This window comes from Stegostoma tigrinum, chromosome 38, assembly GCF_030684315.1.
Source record: "Stegostoma tigrinum isolate sSteTig4 chromosome 38, sSteTig4.hap1, whole genome shotgun sequence".
Taxonomy (NCBI): Eukaryota; Metazoa; Chordata; class Chondrichthyes; order Orectolobiformes; family Stegostomatidae; genus Stegostoma; species Stegostoma tigrinum.
Window position 1 is genome coordinate 18,538,950 of NC_081391.1, and position 27,937 is coordinate 18,566,886.

The following is a 27,937-nucleotide window of genomic DNA, read 5'->3' on the forward strand; positions in this document are numbered from 1 at the left end:
GCATGTCCTCCCTGCTTCTGCCTGGTGGTCTGGTTTCCTCCCACAGTTCAGAGGTGTGCTGGCTAGGTGAAATGGCCATGCAGGTTTATGGGGATAGGATGGGTGGGATGTTCTTCAAAGGATTGGTGCAGACTCAATGAGCCAAATGGCCTCTTTCTGCACTGTAGTGGGTCTATGAAAACCCAGCCATCAAATGTTTTGGAAATTAGGATAACTTATCTTGGTAATTCCCTTCAGCCTCACAAACCTCGAATTGAGTAACCCCCGTCTTTTATTTCTGGCCTCTTTTGATTCCCACCAACAATTGCTCCACTACTGGGAACTGTACATTCAGCTGCTAATGGATTCCAAAACTCTGGAAGTCTCTTACTGTCTCCATTATATCTGGCTTAATCACCTCCTTATGGATCTTAAAACCCACGATCAAGCTTTTATTCATAGTCAGACTTCATTCGATAATGATCCTGAAAAACGCTTTGGGAGGTTTCATTGCGTAATAGGCGCTAGAGTATGGTATGTACAAGCTGTTGTTGTTGATAGTGATGAACTTGGGTTTGGCGGAGGAAGGAAGGACTGGAGCGGAACCTAGTTTCGGCGCTTTTGTTTCCTCGTCGGAGCTGGGCGGGTGGTACAGCCGGAAGTGTTGTCGGTGGTTGGAAACCGGTGGCGGCAGCAGCATGGCAACGGTGAGCGGGGACCGGGGGACGGCGAGACAGATCCTCGGGGGAGAGCCCTCACCACCCCCCCGGGGTAGGGGAGAGCATTCCGTTGTTATCCAAGCGGGAGCGGGCCCCCGTTAGAACGGGCAGAGATTCCCGGCGGAGGGAGCTGCGCGGCTGCAGAATGTTCGAGATCCTGGTGCCCGGGCTCTTACCGTCCCCGTCCCCACCGGCCCCCAAATTCCCCTCACACTCCCCTCCCCCCCCCCCCACCGCGCACACTCCCATCCCTCCCCCCCCCGCACACACTCCCTCCCCCCCCCCGCACACACTCCCCCCCCGCACACACTCCCCCCCCCCCCACACACTCCCCCCCCCCCACACACTCCCCCCCCGCACACACTCCCCCCCCCCACACGCACACTCCCCCCCCCGCCACACGCACACTCCCCCGCCACACGCACACTCCCCCCCACACACTCCCCCCCCCCCCACACACTCCCCCCCCCCACACACTCCCCCCCCCACACACTCTCCCCCCCCACACACTCTCCCCCCCCCACACACTCTCCCCCCCCCACACACTCTCCCCCCCCACACACTCTTCCCCCCCCCACACACTCTTCCCCCCCCCACACACTCCCTCCCCCCCACACACTCCCCCCCCCCCACACATCCCTCCCCCCCCACACACTCCCTCCCCCCCCACACACTCCCTCCCCCCCCACACACTCCCCCCCACACCCTCCCCCCCCCCACACCCTCCCCCCCCCCCACACCCCTCTCCCCCCCCCCCACACCCTCCCCCCCCCACACCCTCCCCCCCCCACACACTCCCCCCCCCACACACTCTCCCCCCCCACACACTCTCCCCCCCCACACACTCTCCCCCCCCCACACACTCTCCCCCCCCCCACACACTCTCTCCCCCCCCACACACTCTCCCCCCCCACACACTCTTCTCCCCCCCCACACACTCCCTCCCCCCCCACACACTCCCCCCCCACACACTCCCTCCCCCCCCACACACTCCCCCCACACCCTCCCCCCCCCACACCCCCCCCCCACACGCATGCACTCTCTCCCGCCCCCTCCCTGCAGGCACACACTCCCCCCCCGCACGCACGCACACTCCCCCCCCCCCCCCCGCACGCACGCACTCTCCCCCCCCCACGCACGCACACCCCCCCCCACACACTTCCCCCCCCCACACACTTCCCCCCCCCGCACGCACCCCCCCCGCACGCACTCCCCCCCCCCCACGCACACCCCCCCCCCCACGCACCCCCCCCCCACGCACTCCCCCCCCCCCACGCACTCCCCCCCCACGCACTCCCCCCCCACGCACTCCCACCCCCACGCACTCCCCCCCCCACGCACTCCCCCCCCACGCACTCCCCCCCCCCACACGCTCCCCCCCCCACACACGCTCCCCCCCCCACACACTCCCCCCCCCCCACACTCCCCCCCCCCACACTCCCCCCCCCACACTCCCCCCCCCACACTCCCCCCCCCCCCCACACTCCCCCCCCCCCACACTCCCCCCCCCCCCACACTCCCCCCCCCCCCACACTCCCCCCCCACACTCCCTCCCCCCCCACACTCCCTCCCCCCCCCACACTCCCCCCCCCACACTCCCCCCCCCCACACTCCCCCCACACTCCCCCCCCCCCACACTCCCCCCACACACTCCCCCCCCCCACACACACTCCCCCCCCACACACACTCCCCCCCCCACACACACTCCCCCCCCACACACACTCCCCCCCCCACACACACTCCCCCCCCACACACACTCCCCCCCCCACACACACTCCCCCCCCCCCACACACTCCCCCCCCCCCCACACACTCCCCCCCCCCACACTCCCCCCCCCCACACACTCCCCCCCCCCACACACTCCCCCCCCCCCCCCCACACACTCCCCCCCCCCCACACACTCTCCCCCCCCCCCACACACTCCCCCCCCCCACACACTCCCCCCCCCCCACACACTCCCCCCCTCCCCCCCCCACACTTGTCTGCATTAAACTCCATTTGTCACCTCTCAGCCCAGCTCTGCAGCTTATCCATGTCTCTCTGCAACCTACAGCATCCTTCGTCACTATCCACAACTCCACCGACCTTAGTGTCGTCTGCAAAATTTACTAACCCATCCTTCTATGCCCTCATCCAGGTCATTTATAAATATGACAAACACCAGTAGACTCAACACCGACCCTTCCAGTACACCACTAGTAACTGCTCTCCAGGATGAACATTTCCCATCAACTACCACCCCTCTGTCTTCTTTCAGCCAGCCAATTTCCGATCAGGTTTTCTAAATTAAACTAGTCCCATTTACCTGCATTTGGTCTACATCCCTCTAAACATTTCTTATCCAAACACCTGTTCAAATGTCTTTAAAATGTTGTAATTGTACATACTTTTACCACTTCCTCTGGCAGCTTGTTCCATTTACACACCACCCTCTGTGTGAAAAAGTTGCCCCTCGAGTCCCTTTTAAATCGTTCCTCTCATATTAAATCTATGCCCTCTAGTTTTGGACTCCCCTACGCTGGGGAAACTTGAAAACTGCTCTTTAGTTAGTGCTTGGGGAGCTGAAGACATACCTAAACTAATACAGTAGGCAGAGAGGCTCTTAAAGAAGCAACTCATCTGCAAGGATAACAGCTAGACACGTGGATGTCGGCAAAGCTTCAGAGTTTATTCAACTGTTGTCCCTTAACAAAAATATAAAAATGAAGAGAATTGATCCTTAGTTCACTTTGCTCTGGCCATAGGCTACCAGGCAGAAATGAGTCTTTCCACTTTATCTGATCAGTACAATTCTGTATTCAAATATGCTTTGAAGTTAATTTGATCCAGCAGCAAAGAAGAAAGTTTCAGAGGAAAGAACCAGGAAGAGTGGGAAATGTTAAAACCTTTGGCCTTTCAGGATGCTGCAAGGCACAGGACTGTAGTTGAGAGCGAAAAGCACGGCTGCATCATCAACGTCTCATTGTGTTCTGGCCAACAGAGCAGAAAGTGCAGTCCTGTGATGTTAAAACATGTCACTAATTCACTTCCCGCAGCACCAAAGCAGTAATGAGATCAAAGGTAATTTAGGAAGGCCCTAATTCACTAAAGCCCAGCTAGTGACACAAGAAAGGGCAATGTCCATCTGAACTTTTATGCTGAGATAGTTTCATTTGAGCAAAATTATATAACATGGGAGAACTTTTTAAAAAAGGTCACACGCTCACAGAAACGCTCGTTCCCCACCCAGGCCCACACACACACACACACACACACACACACACACACACACACACACACACGTTCCTTTCGTACATCCGTGGGTCTGGGGCGTGGGGGCAGCAAACAGGTCTGGCATGCCCCACCTGGCCATATAGCCTCTGACCTGCACCCCACCCTTTCCCGTTTGGCCAGTCGCGCCCCCCCCGTTCCCATTTGGCCAGTCACCCCGACCCCCTCCATTCCCGTTTGACCAATCCCCCCCCCCTCCCCCTTCCCCGTTCCCCCCCCCCCCCCCCCCCGGCTCCCTTGACCAGGTCCTTCCCCTACTCACCCCCTGCCACTTGTTTGACCAGCACCTCCCCTGTCCCTGTTTGAGTAGCACCCCATTATCTTTTTGAATATTCCGTCCCCACTCCTTTTCGTGTCTATATTTCGGGACATAACCTGAAATGTCACTGTTGACGCAGTTCTCAGGTGTTGGGGTCTTGAGCCCGTGATTTTCCAGCTCTGGGACTGGGGGCTGCCAGCTGCACCAAGCAACTGCTTTTGATTGTTCTGATTCAGATGTCATCAGCCACATTAAGTTGTTGGCTAAAATGTGACTGTTTGTATGGGCCACAACTCCAACCTGAACTCCAGTCTCGGCCAAACAGAGTTTAAACAAGGAACCCTATCAGGCTTTAACCACCTGTCCTTCAATCTGGTTGCAGCTAGCCAGTGTATTTTTATGTAATTCATTCATTTCAGCCTAAAAGAGCCCCCTTATTCACCAGGATGCAGAGGCAGCGGGCATCATTCCCACTTCTTTCAGTGTGGCCAGGATTCTGGCGAAACAACAGAAGTGTTGCTGTTGCCATTTCCAACTGTCAACCCGCAGTCTGACATTAGATGAGATAAGAAAAGCAAACAGCTGATACTGAATTGTATGTCATAGATAACATTGGTAACAGAGCAGTATTAATATGTTATAAACCACATTTCATGGCAAGATGTTCATTGATTCGGTTGTCTTGTACCTTTAAGTTATCGTGTGACCTGCTTGAGTTCATTTTATGCCATAATTAAAACTCATCTCCCTTTTTAATATGTACATATTGTTTTTCAGACCACAGCAACAAAGGTTCCTGAAGTCAGAGATGTCACCAGGATAGAGAGAATTGGTAGGCTTGTTTTTAAAATTTATCCACTGTTTAGTTTCTTTCATCCAGTGCTGGAATGTAGACATACTCCCAGTGGTCACCTAAATAGGCCCTCCTTGGCCTCCTACCTGGTGTCTTTCAACAGTTTTTGATTCAAGTAACTCAATTACATTTTTGAAATTCCAATGGGGGCCCAAACTTCTTTCTGTCCTGCCTTTATAACACTAGGTTGAAAACAAAGTAAAATGCAATTGAGCAAATGAATGGAAATTCAAAAAATCTTTTAACTATTATTTTAATTAAACCACTTCACTTTTCAGATAGTTTGGATTTTATTTGTTGAACTGGTACCATTAATGGGGTCTTGCAACAAGCGACAGTGACACCCCTTTGTATACTCACTGGAAGTTGCAAAGCAGTGAGGGATGAATGTGTTCAGACTATCTGGGATGTGTCCTATTTACTATGGATTCTTATCCTCCCTGAGGACTGTGGAAATCTAAATCCTACACTGGTGAATGAAGGAAATGAGAGAGTGGGACCTGAAAATTGCATGGGGCCTTTTTAGGCTGGGACCCTTGGTTGCAAGACAATGACCTAGATTGTGGATGTTAGTGAGCTGTGTGTCCTGAGCACTTGGTAGCTAGAGCCGTGGTGGATCTAATTCTTACTGTCACTTTTTGAAGCCTAACAAAAATCTTAGAATCCTTATGGTGTGGGAGTAGGCCATTCAGCCCATCATCCACACAGGCCCTCCGAAGAGCATCCCATCCAGACCCCTACCCCATCGCTATAACCCTGCATTTCCATGGCTAATCCACCTAGCCTATACATCGCTGAACACGACGGGCAGTTTAGCATGGCTGATCCACCGAGTCCACACATCTTTGGACTGTGGGAGGAAACCCACACAGGCACAGGGAGAATGTGCAAACTCCATACAGACAGTGACCCTAGGGTGGAAACGAACCCGGGTCCCAGCAGAACTAACCACTGACTCATCATCAATCACTGAGAGTCATCTCAAAATTCTAAACTGGGGCCATCTTCAGTCCATCAGATAGTGCTTTTGTCTGCTGAGATATTGGGAAGGCATCACCCAGCCTATCTCAAATCCGGTTGAATTTTAGATGTGTCATCTGCTGTGTATGCAGCTGTGTTTCATAATCACGATCAAAGTCAAAACATTACTTACAAAAACAGGTTGCTGAATATAAAAATTAGTGCCTGTCCTGAGAGTTGAACTCAATAATTTGAAATAATTTGGTATCTTTCTACTTTGTACAGGTGCCCATTCGCACATCCGTGGCTTGGGACTTGATGATGCGCTGGAACCCCGACAGGTACAGTGCAAAGGCACTAAGGCAGTGGATTTGAGTCCGACGGGACTTACATAGTTTCTTGCAATAGCTTGATCTATTACTGGATTCTCATAACAGTCCACCTTAAACACCCCTTCTCTGCAAGTTTCTTTCCTGCTGGCCTAAGTTAAGTACATTTCCATCAGCGCTGACACTGTTTCTTGTACCTTTTCCAAATGACCATTCTTGAAGCAGCCAACTTGACTCTCAACCTCCCCATTGTCAAACCTAATACTTGCGTGCATTTATTTTCCAGTAGAGGTCACTGGTTAGCAATCAGAAATGGGAGTCCTGTCCTATTGATTTATTTGACCCTGATACACTGAGGCCCAAAAGCACCAGATAAGGATTGAACCAGGAATTTGTCTCTGAAACTGGCCATTTATCTTCTCAGCACGTATCCTCATTAATTTATTGCATTTGAGCAGGTGATATTGTAAGGAAGATAATTCTGTGCAAAACCCCATGACAACACCCGCTGCAAACTGGTCAAGGTAACTTGTGAAATTAGTTTAGCCACTTTGACCAGTTTGCAGTGGATATGTCAGGGTGTTTCGAATTATCAACTTCTAGCAGCAGGCTGCCACCTGTAACAGATGGGGAAAATGTCACACATGGGGCATAACTAGCAAGAGTGGGATGAACTTTACTCTCCCGTGAGCCCTACCGACCCTGATTGAGAAATGATGCTGAAAAAATGCCCCAGGTTCTTAATATTTATAGGCTCCATTCCTTGGGATCCCTCCTCATCAGGCTGAGCGCAGGAGAGATATTTGAAGAGAGCATGAATGGAAGTGAAGGGTGTGAGTGGGTAGAATGTGCCCATCAGCATTGCTAAAACAAAAATTGTCAAAATCAAGTTCCCTTTCCAAACTTGATGCAAGGGCGCTGATGGGCCATCTACTTCCTGTTTAGTCTACCATGGCTGGGCCGACATAGTAACCTGTATTTTTAATGGCTGCATAAATATTTCCTATAATAGTAATGCTGCTTTTCTTCGAGAAGCAAATGCTGTCGTAGGATGTTTGGACTGGGAGTTTTCATGTTTAAAGGGATGCCACATTCAAAGGTTTGAATGGACAACTGCATGCCCATCTTTGATTAATCAAAAGTGAGAACCACCAGTGTGTGTAGACACTTGGGCAGGGATGTCTGAGTCTGCGATCAGTTAACTGACATATCTGTGGAGTTGCAGACTCGCTATCGCGAGTGTGCAGAAATGTCCTAGACTGAGTGATGAAGCGCCTGCAGTTGTTATACAGATACTTTCACCTTCCATCTCTACATCCCCACACCACCACCACTGCCAAGTATCCAGTTACTTATGAACCAGCACACCAGGCCTGCCAGTTTTGTGCGCTGTGGATGTCTCTTTGCTGAGCTGTTTGTGGTTCTCTTGTTTCAGGTCTCTCAGGGGATGGTGGGACAACTCAGTGCTCGACGTGCTGCTGGAGTCATTCTCGAGATGATTAAGGAGGGAAAGATCGCTGGGAGAGCAGTCCTCATTGCTGGCCAGCCCGGAACAGGAAAAACTGCCATTGCAATGGGTCAGTGATGATTTACTTGTATGTTACTGAAATATGGTACTTAATTTGTTTTTGAAGTGGTTCAGAAATACTTGAATTTGTTGTGTACCCGATGAAACCTCATCAATATCTCCAAACACTTCATGCGTGATAAAGTCTAGTAAAATGTCACGCTTAGTACAGAAATAAAAACAGTCAAGAGAGCTCATTTAGTCCATTCACCTCCTTTACAAACATGCAGTCCCTCCTGAACTAAATGACATTTCCACCTGTCTGTTGATTTAAGGATGAAGTTTGCTCGGAGATGTGGGTTTCTGCCAGTTTTCATACCGATTCATGCAGTCATAGAATCCCTCGCAAACCATTCAGCCCATCGAGAGCACACTGATCCTCCGGAGAGCATCCCATTCAGATCCACCCTGTATCCTACGTTTGTAACCGTGCACCTATCCTGTATATCCCTGAACACTATGGGCAATTTAGCATGGCCAATCCACCTAATCTGCACACCTTTGGATTGTGGGAGGAAACCAGAGCACGCAGAGGAAACCCAAGCAGACAAGCACAGAATGTGCAATCTCTGCACAGACGGTCACCGGAGCCTGGAATTGAATCTCGATCTTTGGACCTTTGGTCACAGGGTATCTCCTGAGCTAGTGGGAATAGGATTGCAAAATCTGCTTGCTTTTTCTGTACTGTCGCTCTTCTACTATTAAGATGTTTAGACTTGAAACTTGGTGGACAAGTTGTAATTGTTCTGAACGGTTGTAAATACCTTTCAGGTTACTCATGTCAAGCGGTAATGATGTAGTCTTTGATGTAGTCTTTTTACAGTATTTCATTTTGTCTTCCTCTGGAATGAGAATAGAGAAGGAGGGAAAAAAAGGACATGTTGGGGTGATATATTCAGATAATGTCCAGTCCATCAGATTTGATTTTTCGGGAGTTTTGCCTGAATGTTTGTGGAGATTTTGAAATTAGATGTGTCTGCTTGAATGATGGATGATCTTGCACCCACCTTACGTTGATCATTCCAGCCATTTGTCAGTCTTCGTGAAGAAGTGTTACCTAACCTTTTTACTCATTTTCTGCCCAAATCCCACAGTTGTTGTTTAGCTTGAAACAATGCTCAGGATTAATCTTTTCAGCGAGTTTTGAGAAGATTTGTAGCTCAGGTTGAGGTTCTGGATGTGAGTTTGCTCGCTGAGCTGGAAGGTTCGTTTGCAGACGTTTCGTCACCATACTAGGTAACATCATCAGTGAGCCTCCAATGAAGCTTCGTCGGAGGCTCACTGATGATGTTACCTAGTATGGTGACAAAACGTCTAAAAACGAACCTTCCAGCTCAGCGAGCAAACTCACATCCAGATTAATCTCTTCACTTTGTGTTTTGCGTGTTTCTACAATGTGCATCTGAAACATGAACCTGTTTAAAAAAGGCTCCACTGTATTTTTTTGCTCTGTTATAATTGACAATGACTTACCATATTCTTCAGGGATGGCCCAGGCTCTAGGGCAGGACACTCCATTCACAGCTATTGCTGGCAGTGAAATCTTCTCTCTGGAAATGAGCAAGACTGAAGCACTAACTCAGGCTTTTCGCAGATCCATTGGTGTCCGGATCAAGTAAGCATAGCCTGTTTGTTAATATAGTTTTACACCAGCTAACCATTGTAGCCCTTGTTGTGTTTCTACTTTATCAATGTTACTAAAGTCATTGTTTCTCTGAACCTATCCTCTATTGTTCCTGAGCTGTACACATGCTGTCCTGCACTATCATCCTGTTCCCCAACTATATTGAAATCGAGACTTTTGCCCTGCAGTATCCTGGAACATTCAGACTGCTGATCCTTTTACTTTCGGCCTTTGATCAATATTATGTTGTTCTGGAAAATTATTAATATTTCAAGACTGTTTTACAGTGTAAATTACACTTACGTGACATGAGTTGTTGGAAGATTCATTTGAATCCCAATACTTTTTGGGAACTAGGGCAGGCAGTTACAAAATATATTAAATAATGCTCAGAACCAGAAGCGACATTTTTGCTCATCAATTTACGAAGCTGAGAGGCATATTTCCAATCTAGAGTCTGAGATTTGATCTAGCAATATACTCATCTATCTAGCTGTGAGTGAAATTAATGTTTAATCATTATGCAAATACCATATTGCTAGAGAATATGATGTTGAGAGAGAGGTTGGCTTTTCATCCTTTGGCCACACTTTTAAAAACTACGGGGTGTATCTTTGCTTACTGGGGGAAGCATTTATCACAGCACTGGATAGTGCTTATGTTCCTGTCTGTGCTCATGTTTGTGAGGTCTTCTGCTCCATCACTTTCTGTCAAACTTGGCACCAAAGAGGATAATCTCCCCTTGAGTTAAAGACTATTGTAAATTTCAGAAAATAAATCCCACCTTGTATTGTTTTAAGTCCTTACCCATACTTTTGAATGCCCATTTATGCAGGAGGAAGATAGTGTTATATAAACAGCTGGATACCAGACTTTGATGTGGGCCAGTTGGAATTTCCAACTGCATTACTGATGCAGTAGCTATAAGGTGAAGCTTATGAAAAGAAAGGTGCAGCTGCAATTGTGTACAGTTAGTCCATGAAAATCTTGTACTAATTTAGTCTTGATACAGTTTAATCAGCTTTTTTTTCCCTCCCAAAACAGGGAGGAAACTGAAATAATAGAAGGAGAAGTTGTGGAAATTCAGATTGACAGACCAGCCACTGGCACGGTAATATCAGACTGATGAATGAGAGAAATTTTATAGTTCATCAGTCTTAAAACTGCATTTGTTTTCCTTTATTCTTTCATGGAATGTGAGTGTCATAGGCAAAGCCTGCATGTCTTGTCCATTCCTACTTGCTCTTGAACTGATTGGCTGTCTGAAAGGTTTCAAAGGGTGATTAAGAATCATCCACATTGCGGTGGGTCTGGAGTCACATATAGGCCAGACCAGGTAAGCGTGGTAAAATTCTTTCCTGAAGGACTTGAGTGAATCAGAGAGATTTTCACAATAGTTAACGATGGTGTCATAAATAACTGGCATTAGCCTCTCAATTTCAGATTTATTAATTGAATTTAAATTCTACCAGCTGTAATAGTGACCCCAGAGCATTAGCCTGGGCCTGTTGGTTACCACTGACTCTCATTCCTTTCTTCTGTCATTTTCTATTTCCCATTTCCCAGCTCCGACATAATTCATGTAGATTGGCCTGAAGCATAATGAGGTGTTTTGCCTTCTCACAGGGTGCAAAGGTTGGAAAGCTAACCCTGAAAACAACAGAGATGGAGACAATTTATGACCTGGGGACGAAAATGATTGAGTGTTTGACAAAAGAGAAGGTGCAAGCTGGGTAAGTAGATTCTCTGATTTAACTGATGAGAGTTAATGTGAATGTTCCCTCAGCTGAACTGCATTACCTACCTGTTTTAGTTGCTCTATTCTAAACCTTCTGTTGTCCATAATTCTCCTTTCTCTGCCAGCCTCTTATCTGAGCAGCAGCAAAATTTAAAATAAAAAAGATCAGCATTGCTTTTAAAGTTACTATATGACTTTATTTGAAGTTCAGTGAGGGAGTTATGCATGTTGTTATGCAAGTGGCACTATAACTCGCCTAGTTCCCTTCACATTCTACTCAAGGAGGCATGCCCTATTTGTCTTCTCACCAGCTGCTCTGGTAGCTATTTTCCTAAACACATGCACCTGCAGAAGGTGGACCTGTGAACAAAAGGCAGGATTAAGCCTGGAGCCAGCCATGACATTTCAGAAGATCATTGTTGATCTGATTGTAACCTTAAATCCACATTCCTGCCCATTTCCATGACAAGGTTTCATCCCCTTGCTGACAAAATCTCTCTACCTCATGCTGCTGCTGCTGTTTGAGTTTCAGCCACAACCCTTCTGTGAACCCTGTTTGGACAGGAGCATAACAGAAGCTTGGTATTATAGCGTCAGTTATAGAGCAGGAAAAGAGACCCTTTGGTCTTGATTTTGGTTTTCTCTTTCTGTGGGTGATGGAGCTATGGCTGAGAGTTCCAGCTAGTCTGATGAATCATCGATGTGGTTGAGTCATAAGGTGAATAATGGCCTAATTTTGATTGCCTTTTCATGTTGGGTTTATAAGGCCTTGGTCAGGGGAACCTACTTCAGTTCTTTTAAATCGTATTTAGAACATAGAACATTACAGCACAGTACAGGCCCTTCGGCCCTCGATGTTGTGCCGACCTGTCATACCGATCTGAAGCCCATCTAACCTACACTATTCCATGTACGTCCATATGCTCATCCAATGACGACTTAAATGTACCTAAAGTTGGCGAATCTACTACCGTTGCAGGCAAAGCGTTCCATTCCCTTACTACTCTGAGTAAAGAAACCACCTCTGACATCTGTCCTATATCTTTCACCGCTCAATTTAAAGCTATGCCCCCCGTGCTCACCGTCACCATCCCAGGAAAAAGGCTCTCCCTATCCTCCCTATCTAACCCTCTGATTATTTTATATGTTTCACTTAAGTCACCGCTCAACCTTCTTCTCTCTAACGAAAACAGCCTCAAGTCCCTCAGCCTTTCCTTGTAAGACCTTCCCTCCATACCAGGCAACATCCTAGTAAATCTCCTCTGCACCCTTTCCAAAGCTTCCACATGCTTCTTATAATGCGGTGATCAGAACTGTATGCAGTACTCCAAGTGCGGCCGCACCAGAGTTTTGTGCAGCTGCAGCATAACCTCTTGGTTCCGGAACTCGATCCCGCTATTGATAAAAGCTAAAACACTGCCTTCTTAACAGCCCTGTCAACCTGGGTGGCAACTTTCAAGGATCTGTGTACATGGACACTGAGATCTCTCTGCTCATCTACACTACCAAGAATCTTACCATTAGCCCAGTACTTTGCCTTCCGGTTACTCCTACCAAAGTGCATTACCTCACACTTGTCTGCATTAACCTCCATTTGTCACCTCTCAGCCCAGCTCTGCAGCTTATCTATGTCTCTCTGCAACCTACAGCATCCTTTGCCACTATCCACAACTCCACCGACCTTAGTGTCGTCTGCAAATTTACTAACCCATCCTTCTATGCCCTCATCCAGGTCATTTATAAATATGACAAACAGCAGTAGACCCAACACCGACCCTTCCAGTACACCACTAGTAACTGCTCTCCAGGATGAACATTTCCCATCAACTACCACCCTCTGTCTTCTTTCAGCAAGCCAATTTCCGATCCAAACTGCTATATCTCCCACAATCCCATTCCTCTGCCTTTTGTACAATAGCCTACTGTGGGGAACCTTATCGAACGCCTTGCTGAAATCCATACACATCAACTGGTTTACTCTCATCTGCCTGTTTGGTCACCTTCTCAAAGAACTCAATAAGGTTTGTGAGGCACGCCCTTCCCTTCACAAAACCGTGCTGACTATCCCTAATCAATTTATTCTTTTCTAGATGATTATAAATCCTATCCCTTATAACCTTTTCCAACACTTTACCAACAACTGAGGTAAGGCTCACTGGTCTATAATTACCAGGGTTGTCTCTACTCCCCTTCTTGAACAGGGGAACCACATTTGCTATCCTCCAGTCATCTGGCACTATTCCTGTAGACAATGACCAGTTAAAGATCAATGCCAAAGGCTCGGCAATCTCCTCCCTGGCTTCCCAGAGGATCCTAGGATAAATCCCATCCGGCCCAGGCGACTTATCTATCTTCACACTCTGTAGGATTTCTAATACCTCTTCCTCTCTTAGAGAGAAGAAGGTTGACACGTGACTTAATTGAAACATATAAAATAATCAGAGGGTTAGATAGGGTGGATAGGGAGACCCTTTTTCCTGGGATGGTGACGGCGAGCACGAGGGGGCATAGCTTTAAATTGAGTGGTGAAAGATATAGGACAGATGTCAGAGGTGGTTTCTTTACTCAGAGTAGTAAGGGAGTGGAATGCTTTGCCTGCAACGGTAGTAGATTCGCCAACTGTAGGATTTCTAATACCTCTTCCTTAGTCTAGTAGCCTATATCTCAGTATTTTCCTCGACAACATTGTCATTTTCTAGAGTGAATACTGTTGAAAAATATTCATTTAGCGCTTCCCCATCTCATCTTTCTCCACACACAACTTCCCACTACTATCCTTGATTGGGCCTAATCTTTCTTTCGTCATTCTTTTATTCCGTAAATACCTATAGAAAGCCTTAGGGTTTACCCTGATCCTATCCGCCAACAACTTCTCATGTCTCCTCCTGGCTCTTCTGAGCTCTCTCTTTAGGTATTTCCTGGCTACCTCGTAGCCCTCAAGCGCCCTAACTGAGCCTTCACATCTCATCCTAACATAAGCCGCCTTCTTCCTCTTGACCAGGGATTCCAACTCCTTCGTAAACCACGGCTCCCGCGCTCTACAGCTTCCCCCCTGCCTGACAGGTACATACTTATCTCGGACACACAGGAGCTTTTCCTTGAATAAGCTCCACATTTCTAATGTGCCCATCCCCTGCAGTTTCCTTCCCCATCCTATGCTCCCTATTTCTTCGTGTTGAATGGAGCTCAAGGTTTTTGTCAGCTCTTTGCCAAACATTAACTAATAATGTAACGTTGGTTTCCCTGTTTTTTGTAGGGATGTGATTACCATTGATAAAGCAACAGGCAAGATTAGCAAACTGGGGCGATCCTTCACGCGAGCTCGTGATTATGATGCAATGGGGGCCCAGGTATGTCATCTGCAATTGGTGTATTTTTTGGGCGGCTTGTTTAAAACCCTAGATGCTGGAGAACTGTTTTCAAAAAGGAGTCAGATGTAGTTCTTGGGGCTGAAGGGATCAAAGAAAACAGGGAGGGAATAGAATATTGAGTTGGGTGATCAGCCGTGATCAGATTGAATGGTGGAGCAGTTTCAAAGGGCTGAATGCCCGACTCCTCTTCCTGTTTCTGTCAGAGGCTTCAACTGAAAATATCAGCGTGCATGTTAATTTTTAGTGGCTACTTTCAGTGTAGTTGAGTGGCTGGGATTGGGGAGAGGAAGCCTCACCCACACCGATGTAGACCCTGTTGAGATTTTCATTGAAGCCCATCACATTGTCTTGAAGAGCAAAAGGGCAAAATGGAGAGCAAGATGCTTGATAGTGACTGAACAGATGGTATCTGTGTGTGTTTGTTGGGTTACACTGGACTGGATGTTTTCCACAGTTGAGTATGTTCAACCGACTGTTTGTTTGTTAAATTAGGTAGCGAAAGTCTTTCAGAGATTTACAAGGATTTTATTGTAAATCTGTACTTTTAAAAAAGACACCAGTTCTACTTTTCCCTTCTGGCCCTTCCCTGCCCAAACATAAACCAGCTCTTCTTAAGGAAATCAAAGTAGCCAATACCTCATTTACAAATTACAGACACCTGCCCAGTGGGAAGTGTAGGAGCCCAGCACTTTTCTTTATATTTTAACTGATCGCTAAATTACCCAATCACCCAATCAAATTACAAACACTGCCATAATTGTTTATCACATCACCAACATCACTAATTAAATGAATGAATTAAAAGCACTGCCTACTGAGGAAAATGCGTAAATGACATAATGGTATAGTAGGGAAAGAGGGAGGGATTAAATTAAAATGGAATTGGAAGTTGTGGGAAACTAGATCTTCAGTGTTTTCAAACCAACCTGCCCAGATATGTTATGACACACCTCTGGAGTTCGGATTTGAACCTGGGCCTTCTGGTTCAAGGGTGGGGACACTACCACTACACCATTAAAGCTGAACAGGAAACCCAGTTCTTTTGGTTTAAAACTTCCACTTTTTCATTCATTGGCAGCTCCTCACCGATGACTCTCTTCCTTTCTCAGGGTGAGTCCGTAGGTGGCTGTACAGACTGATGCGGCTACCGCAGGCTCTGTTACAGTCTGGGCAGAGGGTCGTTTTTGAAATGGGTGAGTGGGGCTCCTTTCACTGTACTTTGGATGGTCTTGGACCTGTGTTTCCACTGAAAACCCTTGTCACTGGTGGACTGTTGTTTAAGCAAGAATTATCCAGCAGGGGTGACAAGAGGGAAGGGGATTAAATTAAATTGGATTTGAAGGGGAAGGAGCCCAACTCTTAGCTATTTTAGATAATCTGTTCGGACATGTTACCACACACATCCAGGGCAAGTGGGAACTAGAATCTGGACCTTCTGGCCCAGACAAAGGGACACTACCAGTGTTCCAAAAGAGTCGTCCTCGAACTCGGATTTTTATATTTTAATCAGCCTATTCAGATTGTGTTGTGCCATGGACGATGCTGCTCTCCATCATCTCTGAGAGCTGTGAAAGGAGCCTGCATTTCTAACACTGACAGAATACATGTTTACAATCCTGACTTAAGCTCACTTAGTTGGTTAAAATGCACCTGTACCTCAGGAAATCAGGAGGGTGCAAGTTGGAAAAGAAAACTGAAATCAAAAGATAACCTTGTGAAAACATTCCTTTCTGCAGACAAAATTTGTGCAGTGCCCGGATGGAGAGCTTCAGAAACGGAAGGAGGTGGTTCATACAGTGACATTGCACGAGATTGATGTGATCAACAGCAGGACACAGGGGTTTCTGGCTTTGTTCTCTGGTAAGATTTGCTCAGACCTTTCAGCTCAGCGAAGCCAGATGCCAAGGGCAGCCAATGCAGATTGTGAAGGACAGGGTGTTTCAAATGTGCCCCCCAATACCTCAGTAGGAAAGCAATCGACTGAGTGTACAGCTCTGTCTGTGCCGCAAGCTGCTCTCAGGTTTCTCAGTGGCAGTGTCACTCTTAGCTATTTTAGATAATCTGTTCGGACATGTTACCACACACATCCAGGGCAGGTGGGAACTAGAATCTGAACCTTCTGGCCCAGACAAAGGGACACTACCAGTGTTCCAAAAGAGTCGTCCTCGAACTCGGATTTTTATATTTTAATCAGCCTATTCAGATTGTGTTGTGCCATGGACGATGCTGCTCTCCATCATCTCTGAGAGCTGTGAAAGGAGCCTGCATTTCTAACACTGACAGCTCTGTCTGTGCCGCAAGCTGCTCTCAGGTTTCTCAGTGGCAGTGTCACTTCAATTGATCTTGGAAGCTGTAGGCTGAGAAGACGGGAGAAAATATTTTGACCTGGATTTCCACCTAGCCTTCATTCATTGACTTCCCAACACCGCTTCCTACCAGCTAAAATATTTTATGAAATTAAGATGAAGGTAGAATCAGGCTGAGCTTTAATAACCTGCTCCCAGGTTGCGTACCTTGCTAACACACACTTAAATGTTCGTCTGTCTAGACTCAGGGACATTGTCTCTGAGACAGACAAAGAGAGGCCCACTACTTTATTGCCCTGCATTATAGGAAGGATGAGTAGACAGCGATGTTGGCAGGGTGAAGATAACTGATCATCAAGCAGGTTTTCAATTGTGGCTGAGAGCCCAGCACAAGAGATGGAAAGAAAAATACTATTAAGCTGTGCTATGTTTTCATAACTATTGCACACACATCCCTCACAGCCTTGTAGGATTTCACAAACCAAATCATTTTTATAGCTGTCTCATTCTGGTTCTGTTGTGGCCTGGGTGCAAAATCCTTGCAAACGACACCTCACTGCTATTTTACTGCCTCTTTATTTTAATTTTTTTTTGTCCCTGCAGCCATAAGTATGGTTCTTGTAGGTTGAAAATTTTTCTACCATATTTCCTGAGCCCTGTGGTTGAGAATAGAGTAACCAAACTAGCCTGTGGGCCAGATATCATCATCCCTTTCCTGATGCGTTGGTAAACTGGGCTACAAACACAAGCGTATCTAAGGCATAGAACTGCCCATCACAGAAATGGACCCTTCAGTCCAACTCGGGCTTGCTGATCAGATATCCTAAATTAATCTGGTATCATTTACCAGCTTATGGCCCATCTCCCTCTTAAAGCCTTCCTCTTCATGTACCTATGCAGATGCCTTTTAAATGTTGTAATTATACAAGCCACCCCCACTTCCACTGGTGCTCATTCCATATGTGCACCACCTTCTGTGTGAAAAAGTTGCCCCTTAGGTCTCTTTTTTAAATCTTTTCCCTCTCACCTTAGACCTGTGCCCTCTAATTTTGGACTCCCCTACCCTTGGGAAAAGACCTTGGCTCTTGACCCTATCTATGCCCTTCATGATTTTATACACCTCGAGAGGGTCACCCTTCATCCTCCAATGCTCCAGGGAAAATAGCCCCAGCCTATTCATCCCCTCCCTATAGCTCAAATCCTCCAACCCCAGCAACATCCTTCTGAATCTTTTCTGAACCTTTTCAAGTTTCACAACATCTTTCCTATAGCAGGGAGACCAGAATTGCTGTCTCAATTTTTTTCCTATTTCATTGCTTTGACTAGTTTTGATTTTCATTGGTCTGAAGTTTGGCTGATGTTGTGGCACAAATATTCATTCTCACCAAAGTTTTATTGGGGTATTGGCATTGTCTTGCCTCCTCTTCGGATGGTTTCCACTATCCAGTTTGTCGTCTTTCCCCAATACTTCTATTGTCAATTTATCCTTCAATCTTGTAATTATTGCCCCATAAATCTGTTTATTTGCATCTCAAGTCAATGATACAGGTTTCTGGAAGGATAGATTTTACCTTTGTGCATGGCTCCATGGTGGGCACCCATTGTCAGTCACAGAGTCACAAAATGTAGATAAACCCATCAATATGCTGCATCTTTGCAGGTGATACTGGAGAAATAAAGTCGGAAGTTCGTGAGCAGATCAACGCAAAGGTGGCTGAATGGAGGGAAGAAGGAAAAGCAGAGATAATTCCTGGGGTGAGTGCACAGGGATTTAGTTCTTCCTGGGAGTTTGGTGTGGTGAAGATATGGTCCTTCATACTGGCTTCCCTCATGAAGGTCATTTCCTTTGAAATAGCGCTGAAAGCACAGCACATTTACTGGTCTTGTGCTGGACTTTTCCAGGTACTGTTTATTGACGAAGTCCACATGCTGGACATTGAATGTTTCTCCTTCCTAAACCGTGGTTTGGAGAGCGACATGGCCCCAGTGTTGATAATGGCAACGAACCGTGGGATAACCAGGTACGACTAGGTGAGAGCTGTCCAAATATTTTCTTCATGGGAGGCTCAGACATGTAAAACTGTAAAGCCATTTCCTGTTAACTGTGAGTTGCTGACAGCACTTGGCATGAACTTGCACTGCACCAGGGCTGAGAAATCTCTGCGATTTGAACTCTTCCTTCCAACTTTCAGGAACTTTTTATATATGAGAAAAGTCCTGGGGAAAATTGACGCACAGAGAGATCTGGGTGTTCAGGTCCATTGTACCCTGAAGGTGGCAACGCAGGCAGATAGAGTGGTCAAGAAGGCATACTGCACGCTTTTATTCATTGGGCGGGGTATTGAGTACAAGAGTTGGCAGGTCATGTTATAGTTGTATAGGACTTTGGTTCGACCACATTTGGAATACTGCGTACAGTTCTGGGTGCCACATTACCAAAGGGATGTGGATGCTTTGGAGAGGGTGCGGAGGACGTTCACCAGGATGTTGCCTGGTATGGAGGGTGCTAGCTATGAAGAGGGGTTGGGTAGATTAGGGTTATTTACATTTAAAACACAGAGGTGAAGGGGGTATCTGATTGACGTCTACAAAATCATGAGAGGTATAGACAGGGTGGATAGCAAGAAGCTTTTTCCCCAGAGTGGGGGACTCAATTACTAAGGGTCACGATTTCAAGGTGAGAGGAGAAAAGTTTAAGGGAGATATGCGTGGAAAGCTCTTTACACAGAGGGTGGTGGGTGCGTGCATTGCCAGCGGAGGTGGGAGAGGCGGGCACAATAGCGTCATTTAAGGTGTATCTAGGCAGATACACGAATGGGCAAGGAGCAGATGGATACAGATCATTGGAAAATAGGCGACAGGTTTAGATAGATGATCTGGATCGGTGCAGGCTTGGAGGGCCTGTTCCTGTGCTATAATTTTCTTTGTTCTTTGTATGAGAAAAGATCCATTTGGCAGTAACTCTGATTAAGCTGCTTCTCAGGCTGCAATATGGATTTCTGGACTTTCGTGCTGAAAACTACCAGAACTCTAAGTTTGGCTTAGCTTCATGGACAGTTTCACTTGTTTTCAGCATGAATCTCTGGCAACCCACAAAGTTGCTCAAGAAGCAGCTTAATCCAAGCGACTGTCAGTCGGCTGATTTGTTTTTGTACTGACCGTTGGATCTATCGGTCTTTGACAGTGGAGTGTCTGAATGAAAACTGACAGTTCATACACTCAGCAATGGAGAGCAGCAGGAGAGGGAAAGACCTAGCTGCTCCTTAAATCAAAAGATTTTGTCTGTCTCAAGCTCGACTGCTGCAGCCTCTCCAGTCACAACTTGTAGCTGAGACCTGTAGAAGTGAATCAGCAGCTGGGAGACAGAGGCAGAAACGATGATTGGTTAGCTCAGAAATTGTGGACTGTGATATCGGTGGGGCACATATGAGCAGCAAGATCCTTGAAAAGCTTCGAAATCCTTGAGTGATCAGGTATAGCGAGGAGGTGTTTGAGGAGAATCCAAATAGGAGTTGGAGGTCAGGAGAAGCATCAAGGAAGATGAAGAACAGCGAGGGCAAGACACATAAGAGATGAGTAGGCTTATCAACCACTTGAGCCTGTTCTGCCATTCCACTTTCCTGTCCTTTCCCCATGCCTCTACTCCCAGGGGAGGCTGTTCTGCGAAAGTTAGAGAACATTGTGGAGGTCATTACAGGAATGTTTGGGAAGGTCATGGAACATCGAGAGTGAAGAACATTAAGAAGATAAGAATGTTGAGGTCATTTTTTGGTGATCTCAGCATATACTTGAGAGTAATAGAAGATAAAAGGAACATTAAGATTTCTACAAATTTTAAAGAAACCCGTGCATGCATTTAAGATAATTAACAATGCTATACTTACACAATTCCTTGGTAGAAGAACATTTCAGGTGTTTTTGTCTTTACTTTTATGTGACATTCAATGGTTTGAGAATGCTGTTCATTATTCCTCAAGGACAATTAGGGGCATGCAACAAACGCTGGTGTAGTGAATGATCCCATGAACAGAATTTTTAAAATCCGTTCGGAACTTAAAAATAAAATCGCATGATTCTAGGCTGAGAAACCTTGATATGCAAAAATATAAGGTAAAGAGAGAGGGAGAGCATTTTGCTTAATACCTTTTGTTTTTCAGGATCCGTGGTACAAACTACAGAAGCCCTCATGGAATTCCAATTGACTTGCTGGATCGATTGGTAATCATCTCAACGTCACCCTACAATGAGAAGGAAACAAAACAGATCCTCAAGATCAGGTGAAGCGTTCAGTCTTAAGAAAAGCAGTTGATGGTCTTTGATTTTTTTTTAAACTACTGTATAGCAGAATTGTAGCAATTGGGTTTCAGATTGATGTCTTCCAGTGCAGTGAACATCCAATTGTGACCATTTCTAAAGAGGTCCCTCAAAAAAGGGAGGGAAATTCATTTCCTGTATTACCCTGTGTTCCGTACTGTTGTACCTTCTGGTAGCTCTCACCAAAATTGTTATAACTGACCTCAGCACCCCAGGTTAAGGAAGGACCATTTTCGCTTTGACTCACTTCATCACAGCATTCAGATTCTCATGTTTGTTCTGCCATCCAATGAGATTGTGGCTGATTCATGACTGCAATAACTTGCTTTCATTCCTTATCCCTTAATAACCTTGACCTGGTGAAAAAGTATTAATATTAGATTTTAAATTAAGGTTAGTACCTACTGTTTTGGCAGGAGAGAGTGAGGAAGTGTTTCCTAAATCCTCTCTTGCTTGGATGACTTTGATTTTAAAGTAATGTTCCCCCTTCAAAGGCCCCTTGACTATTTTCCAGCAACTGTGTGTTTGCTTTACCCAAAGGAGCCTTAAAATCCAATCCTGAACAGCTGGAGGCAGGCATCAAGATTTAGGCAAGATCTGTCATAGCATGAGTACGCCTTCATCCATCTGCATGGACATAGAGGATTGTAGCATTTGTGGTTGGGTCATGTACTAAGCTCATCTGTTATTGATCTTTGCCCCATAGTGGGACATGATCCAAAGAAACTGGGGAGCAAATAACGTTCAGGGTGATGATGCAGAGCTTCTTACATTACTATCAGTTTCACCATGACAGTGATGAATTAATTACCTATTAAGTCAGAGATGAGAATTTCTCTCTCTCAGGGTTGTGAGCCTTTTGAATTCTCTTCTTGAAAAGGCAGAGGAAATAGTCTTTGAATATTTTTAAGTTAGAGGTAGATAGATTCTTGATAAGCAAACGGCTGAAAGGTTATCAGATGTAGAATGTAAATGAAATGTAATCAAATCACCTGTGATCTTATTAAATGGAGGAGCAGGCTCAAGGAACTGATTGGCCTCCTCCTGCCCCTAGTTTGTGCGATTATAGTTCGGTTCCCACCTTAATTGGCAGAGCAGGTTGGCTGGGAGAATAAATAATGAGCTTTGTCCTTGACTTTCCTTAGGCTGTTGCACATCCTCCGTCCACTTGGTGTAACTCAGCAATGTTCTGTAACTCACCATCTGAGTAACAGCAGACACTGCCTATCCATATACATCTGCTTTTTTTGTAGGACAATGAAACTGGCAGCAAGGGAAATAAATTTACTGAGCACAGCCGTGTTTCTCTGTATTAATAATCTGTTCAATGTCATCCCTTCCCCAACCTGATGTGTAGGTGTGAAGAGGAGGATGTGGAAATGAGTGAGGATGCGTACACTGTTCTGACACGGATCGGCTTAGAAACGTCACTTCGGTATTCCATCCAGCTGATTACTGCTGCTAACCTTGTCTGCAAGAAGCGCAAGGTAAACAGTGAACAGGCGCATTTCCTAAAAGTTCTTGTCCATGTTTTTATCTTTCTTTGTGGATTCCTGCATGCAGTGTAAGGTGTAGGTTCTGGGAAATGTTGCACTCTCCCCTTTTGAGGACCTGGTGGGCACTTTTGGGTCATATAAAAACTAACCGTTATGAAGGAGCGCAACTATGATCTATACATGGACAAGTACAGTCTGACAGGCTGCCGCAGATCGGCACAGGCAGGTAGAAAGGTGGGTGTGTGCACACAGACATAGCCCGCCTGGTGCGGGCAGGCGCAGGCAGGCCATGTGCACACAGATAGGCAGTGCATGCCCAGGCACCCGTCAAATGCAGAAGAAATCCCTTTTTATTGTGATATTGTTCCAAATCACTCCGTATTCCTCCTGGTGCCTCACTGACATTGTAGGGTGGTAAGAGATCTCAAAATTCATCTCAGTTGGACTGTATAGACAACTGAAAGAAATATTTTGCTTCATCCATGTAGAATAGTTCTTCTCAACTGTTTTTTTCACTACAACTCCATTTAAAGGCTTGAAATTGTTGTGAACCCTCTGTGAACATTGCAAGAGGAGACCTAGCTTGGCCAGATTGGGGTGAGGTGGTGGGAGGTCAGTCCTTGCTGCATTAGGGCTTGTGACCTCGCTTGGTATATGTTCTCTCACTTTGCAAACTCCTGGAGCAGATAGACTTATTTCCAGAGTCCAAAAAAAAAATCATCGGTCTGACACTTTCCTTTGTATGTCTGTATCTTATCAAATGCCTGAAACTGATTTCTCTCTCAATTTAGTTCTGATAGCCATTTGTCTCCTCTTTTGTTTGCACCAGGGAACAGAGGTACAAGTGGATGACATTAAGCGGGTTTACTCCCTCTTCCTGGATGAGTCACGCTCAACACAGTACATGAAAGAGTATCAAGATGCCTTCATGTTCAATGAAATGAGTGAGTTCAGTCCAACAGCAATTTATTAATAAGTGAAATCTTGGCTGTCACAATATGACCAGAAGCTGTGGGCTATAGTAGCAGTCACCCATATCCTCTCTGTTGAGGTACAGAACAGAGTACCAGAGTTTGGCTGATGGAATATAAAGTGAAGAAGTGAAGTTATTACCTATCACATCAGCCGCTGCATGATCAACTAGCTAAGTCTTGGCAATTCTGACTGTTAAGAAGGCATACAGTGTTTTAGCTTTTATTCATAGAGGGATCGAGTTCCGGAACCAAGAGGTTATGCTGCAGCTGTACCAAACTCTGGTGCGGCCGCACTTGGAGTATTGTGTACAGTTCTGGTCACCGCATTATAAGAAGGATGTGGAAGCTTTGGAAAGGGTGCAGAGGAGATTTACTAGGATGTTGCCTGGTATGAAGGGAAGGTCTTACGAGGAAAGGCTGAGGGAATTGAGGCTGTTTTCGTTAGAGAGAAGAAGGTTGAGAGGTGACTTAATTGAGACATATAAAATAATCAGAGGGTTAGATAGGGTGGATAGGGAGAGCCTTTTTCCTAGGATGGTGATGGCGAGCATGAGGGGGCATAGCTTTAAATTGAGGGGTGAAAGATACAGGACAGATGTCAGAGGTAGTTTCTTTACTCAGAGAGTAGTAAGGGAATGGAACACTTTGCCTGCAATGGTAGTAGATTCGCCAACTTTAAGCACATTTAAGTCGTCATTGGACAAGCATATGGACGTACGTGGAATAGTGTAGGTTGCATGGGCTTCAGATTGGTATGACAGGTCGGCACAACATCAAGGGCCGAATGTTCTATGTTCTATTATACAGTTTTTGATAGAAACAAATAGAAGGGCTGATTATTTCTTAAATGGTGAGATTTTGGAAAGTGTTAAAACCCATAGGGACCTGGATGTCCTTGCTCATGAGTCACTAAAAGCTAGCATGCAGATGTGGCAAGCAAATGATATGTTGGTCTCCATCATAACTCGAGTGAAGCTGTGGTTTTTACAGAGAATTAGTGAGACTTCACCTAAAGTATTTTGTATGGTTTTGATCTCATCTAAGGAGGGGTGCACTAGCCATCGAAGGAGCGCGGTAGTGGTTTACCAGACTAAAACCGAGGATGGCAGATGTCCTGTCAGGAGAGACTGAAGAAACTGGCCTGTGTTCTCCAGCTTTTAGAAGAATGAGAGGAGATCTTACTGAAACTTAGTGAATTTTTACAAGGCTTGAGAGGGTGGATACAAATAAGATGTTTTCCATGGCTGGTGACTCCAGGACCAGGGCACAATCTCTAAATAAAGGATAAATCACTTGTGACTGAGGAGGAATTTCTTGACTAAAGGTGGTGAATTTTTGAGAACCTGTAACCTAGAGGACTACGGACGGTCTAATTGAGCAGACTCAGAACAGAAATCGAGAGATTTCTAGATATTGATGGCATCAGGCTACAAGGTTATTAAGCAGCTGTTTATAAACAGCACCTTCTTTCAACAAAAAGATCACTTCTAGACACCTATATGGAATAAGAAAGTGGTGGAGGCTGATACAACTATGACATTTACAAGCTATCTGGATGTGTATATGCATGGGAAGGGTTTAGGGGAATATGGGCCAAATGCTGGCAAATGGGACCAGATTAATTTAGGATATCTGGTTGACATAGACAAGTTGGACTGAAGGGTCTGTTACCGTGCTTGTGTAACACTATGACTCTATGACCATCTAGAAATATCCTCCCTCTGATCAATTACAGTATGATCTAGAGGATGTGCTGCATACTTGAATCATGCCCAGTGCTGACTATCACACAGACTAGTGGCTCATTCACTGACAGCTGAACTTCCGTTTCAAGCCTAAGCACAAGAATCGGTCTTGAGCTAACCGCCAAAGACATTTCAAATCAAAACCTACAGGACTATCATGAAGAGATATAAATCTAGCAATCTTGCAGACCAGGCTGGAACATACTGCTGATTCCACTCCAGCAAAACGGGCCACATCAAAGTTGTAGTATTGGATACTTCCACTGAGACCCTAGGACTCTTTACACAGAGAGTTGTGAGAGCATGGAATGTGTTGCCAGCAGCAGTTGTGGAAGCAAGGTCATTGGGGTCATTTAAGAGACTGCTGGACACGCATATGGTCACAGAAATTTGAGGGTGCATACTTGAGGATCAATGGTCGGCACAACATTGTGGGCTGAAGAGCCTGTTCTGTGCTGTACTGTTCTATGTTCTATGTTCTAAGAAGAACATGATAATGGCACAGAAACAGTAAGATCTGCTAGCAATAAGAAGGTCAGCATGGTTCAGCTAGCCAGAAGAAAGAGATCAACTCACATCAAGCATGCAGCACCTTCAACATAGCCTGGGGAACATCCAAAATGACTGCAGCATCACTTGTGGAGAAAAGCCTCAAATGTGTGCTGACAACGTAAGCTTCCATGAAGCACTAAAATCTGAGTGGACCGGTGGATCAAACCAAAGTCCCCATGAGAAGAATCAATGGCACGATCACCAGTTGGAATACCAATGGGCCTGCTCCGTCTGGTGAATGTTTCCACATTGTTCAATAGTTGGGAGGCTCAGGACGTTGAGCCAGTGGTGATGAAAGGTTTCTAACCAAGGCAGGGTGGTTATTGCTCCTCTCATTCGTGGTGTTGAGAGATGCTGTCGACGTAAGTTTGATGAGTTGCAGTGCACTTTGAACACAGCAGGAGCAGCAAACAAGCCAGTTGCCCTGATCTAAACAGTGTTGATCCTGTTGAGTGACTGTTGCATTCACACTGTCCAGCCAGCTCTAAGTATTTCACTGAGAGTCTAAATTTCATTGACGATTGTGGAAAGGCTTTTTGATCCCAGGCTGTGAGACACTTGTTGCTGTATCCAGCATCTGCTTTGCCCTATTAATCTAAAAGCTAATGTGACTAGTCTAGTGAAAAATCCTGATCATCTCCGTGATGGAGATGGTGCTGGTGAAAATCCAAAGAAGTTTGTTGATTTTTGTCCCTTTTTTTTGGGAAACCATCATTGCCTAGTATTTAAGGTAAACCTTGTACCAAGGTACTGGGGAAAGAGGGGTGTTTCCATTTCAGACATTGTGTTAGCAGAAAGCAATTATGATTAGACCAGATGCAGCACTGAAATTCCTCGAATCCCATTTCTATAACTTTCATTTGAGGGGACCTTGAGGTGGTGGTGCTGCCATGTATTTCAGGGTGGAAATGGGCATGCTAACAGTGCTGTCTTGGTAAGTTGTTGCAGGGTATCCTGATTAACCTGCCTGCCCTGTCTCACATGGAGAATGGCATCTGAGGGCAACAAGACATTGCACCCCATAAAGTTAATATCTTCTAAAGGAATGGGGAAGAACTCAACAGGTGGATCTGGGGATCTGACAATAGTGTAAGACACTTGGTGTAATAATTTATAATAAGACCATAATCAGGCAGTCAGTTTGAGGATTCCTGACCATTGTTCATTTTCCTGTGCCTCCCTTTGACAGTTGCTTAGTAATTTAAAATCTAGATGATGACCGTATTGTGTTGTTAATACTCTATCATCAACGTTATGTTATTTAAAAGTCTGGACTGATCTCATGTTGGGATATTGTCTCAGTATACATCCTACGTAGCAGTAGATTGAAGCATTGTACTGAGGCTTCTTACCTGCCTGTGCTGCAGTAATAAAGAACTGCAGCACATATAAGGGCTGCTTGAGATTGCTACCCTCACATGGGGGTGTTCATAAGCACTCTCAAATCCACTTGCACGTTCTTTATGTGTGTGTGTGTGTGTGTGTGTGTGTGTGTGAGAGAGAGAGAGAGAGAGAGACTTTGCACTGGTATCCAGATAGCAAGGTGAATTAGAAACTTTACCTCCATTGTTTAGGAAGCACTTTTACACATTTCACATTTTATTCTTTTGCAGAAGGTGAATCGATGGACACCACTTGAACTTCGCTGTTATGATTGCTTATAACAATTGAAAGCAGTGATGTTTGTTACAATGGAGACCTGATCATTTTGTTGATTTGATGCATATTTTATGTTTTACCTTTTTCTGTAGTTTTTTTGTATAATAAATTCTGAAAGATTTAAATTTTACACTTAACTTTGCCTATGTTTTGCTTCAATAACCTGTACTCAGTTGGTCGCTATGATTCTGAAGTGATGGTTGGAACAGCGAAGAATCATGC

General features: G+C 45.7%; 1 protein-coding gene across 1 annotated transcript; it reads left to right on the forward strand.

The window, feature by feature from the left end:
- Positions 1 to 594: 594 nt before the first annotated feature.
- ruvbl2 (RuvB-like AAA ATPase 2) lies at positions 595 to 27,852 on the forward strand. Its single transcript, XM_059640480.1, has 15 exons — positions 595 to 686; positions 5,005 to 5,059; positions 6,326 to 6,381; positions 7,805 to 7,946; positions 9,422 to 9,551; positions 10,605 to 10,671; positions 11,187 to 11,293; positions 14,555 to 14,648; positions 16,406 to 16,529; positions 18,636 to 18,730; positions 18,878 to 18,996; positions 21,133 to 21,252; positions 22,647 to 22,776; positions 23,615 to 23,729; positions 27,670 to 27,852. The coding sequence occupies exons 1-15, from the start codon at positions 678 to 680 to the stop codon at positions 27,693 to 27,695; spliced, it is 1,389 nt and encodes a 462-aa protein (XP_059496463.1). The 5' UTR covers positions 595 to 677; the 3' UTR covers positions 27,696 to 27,852.
- Positions 27,853 to 27,937: the final 85 nt, after the last annotated feature.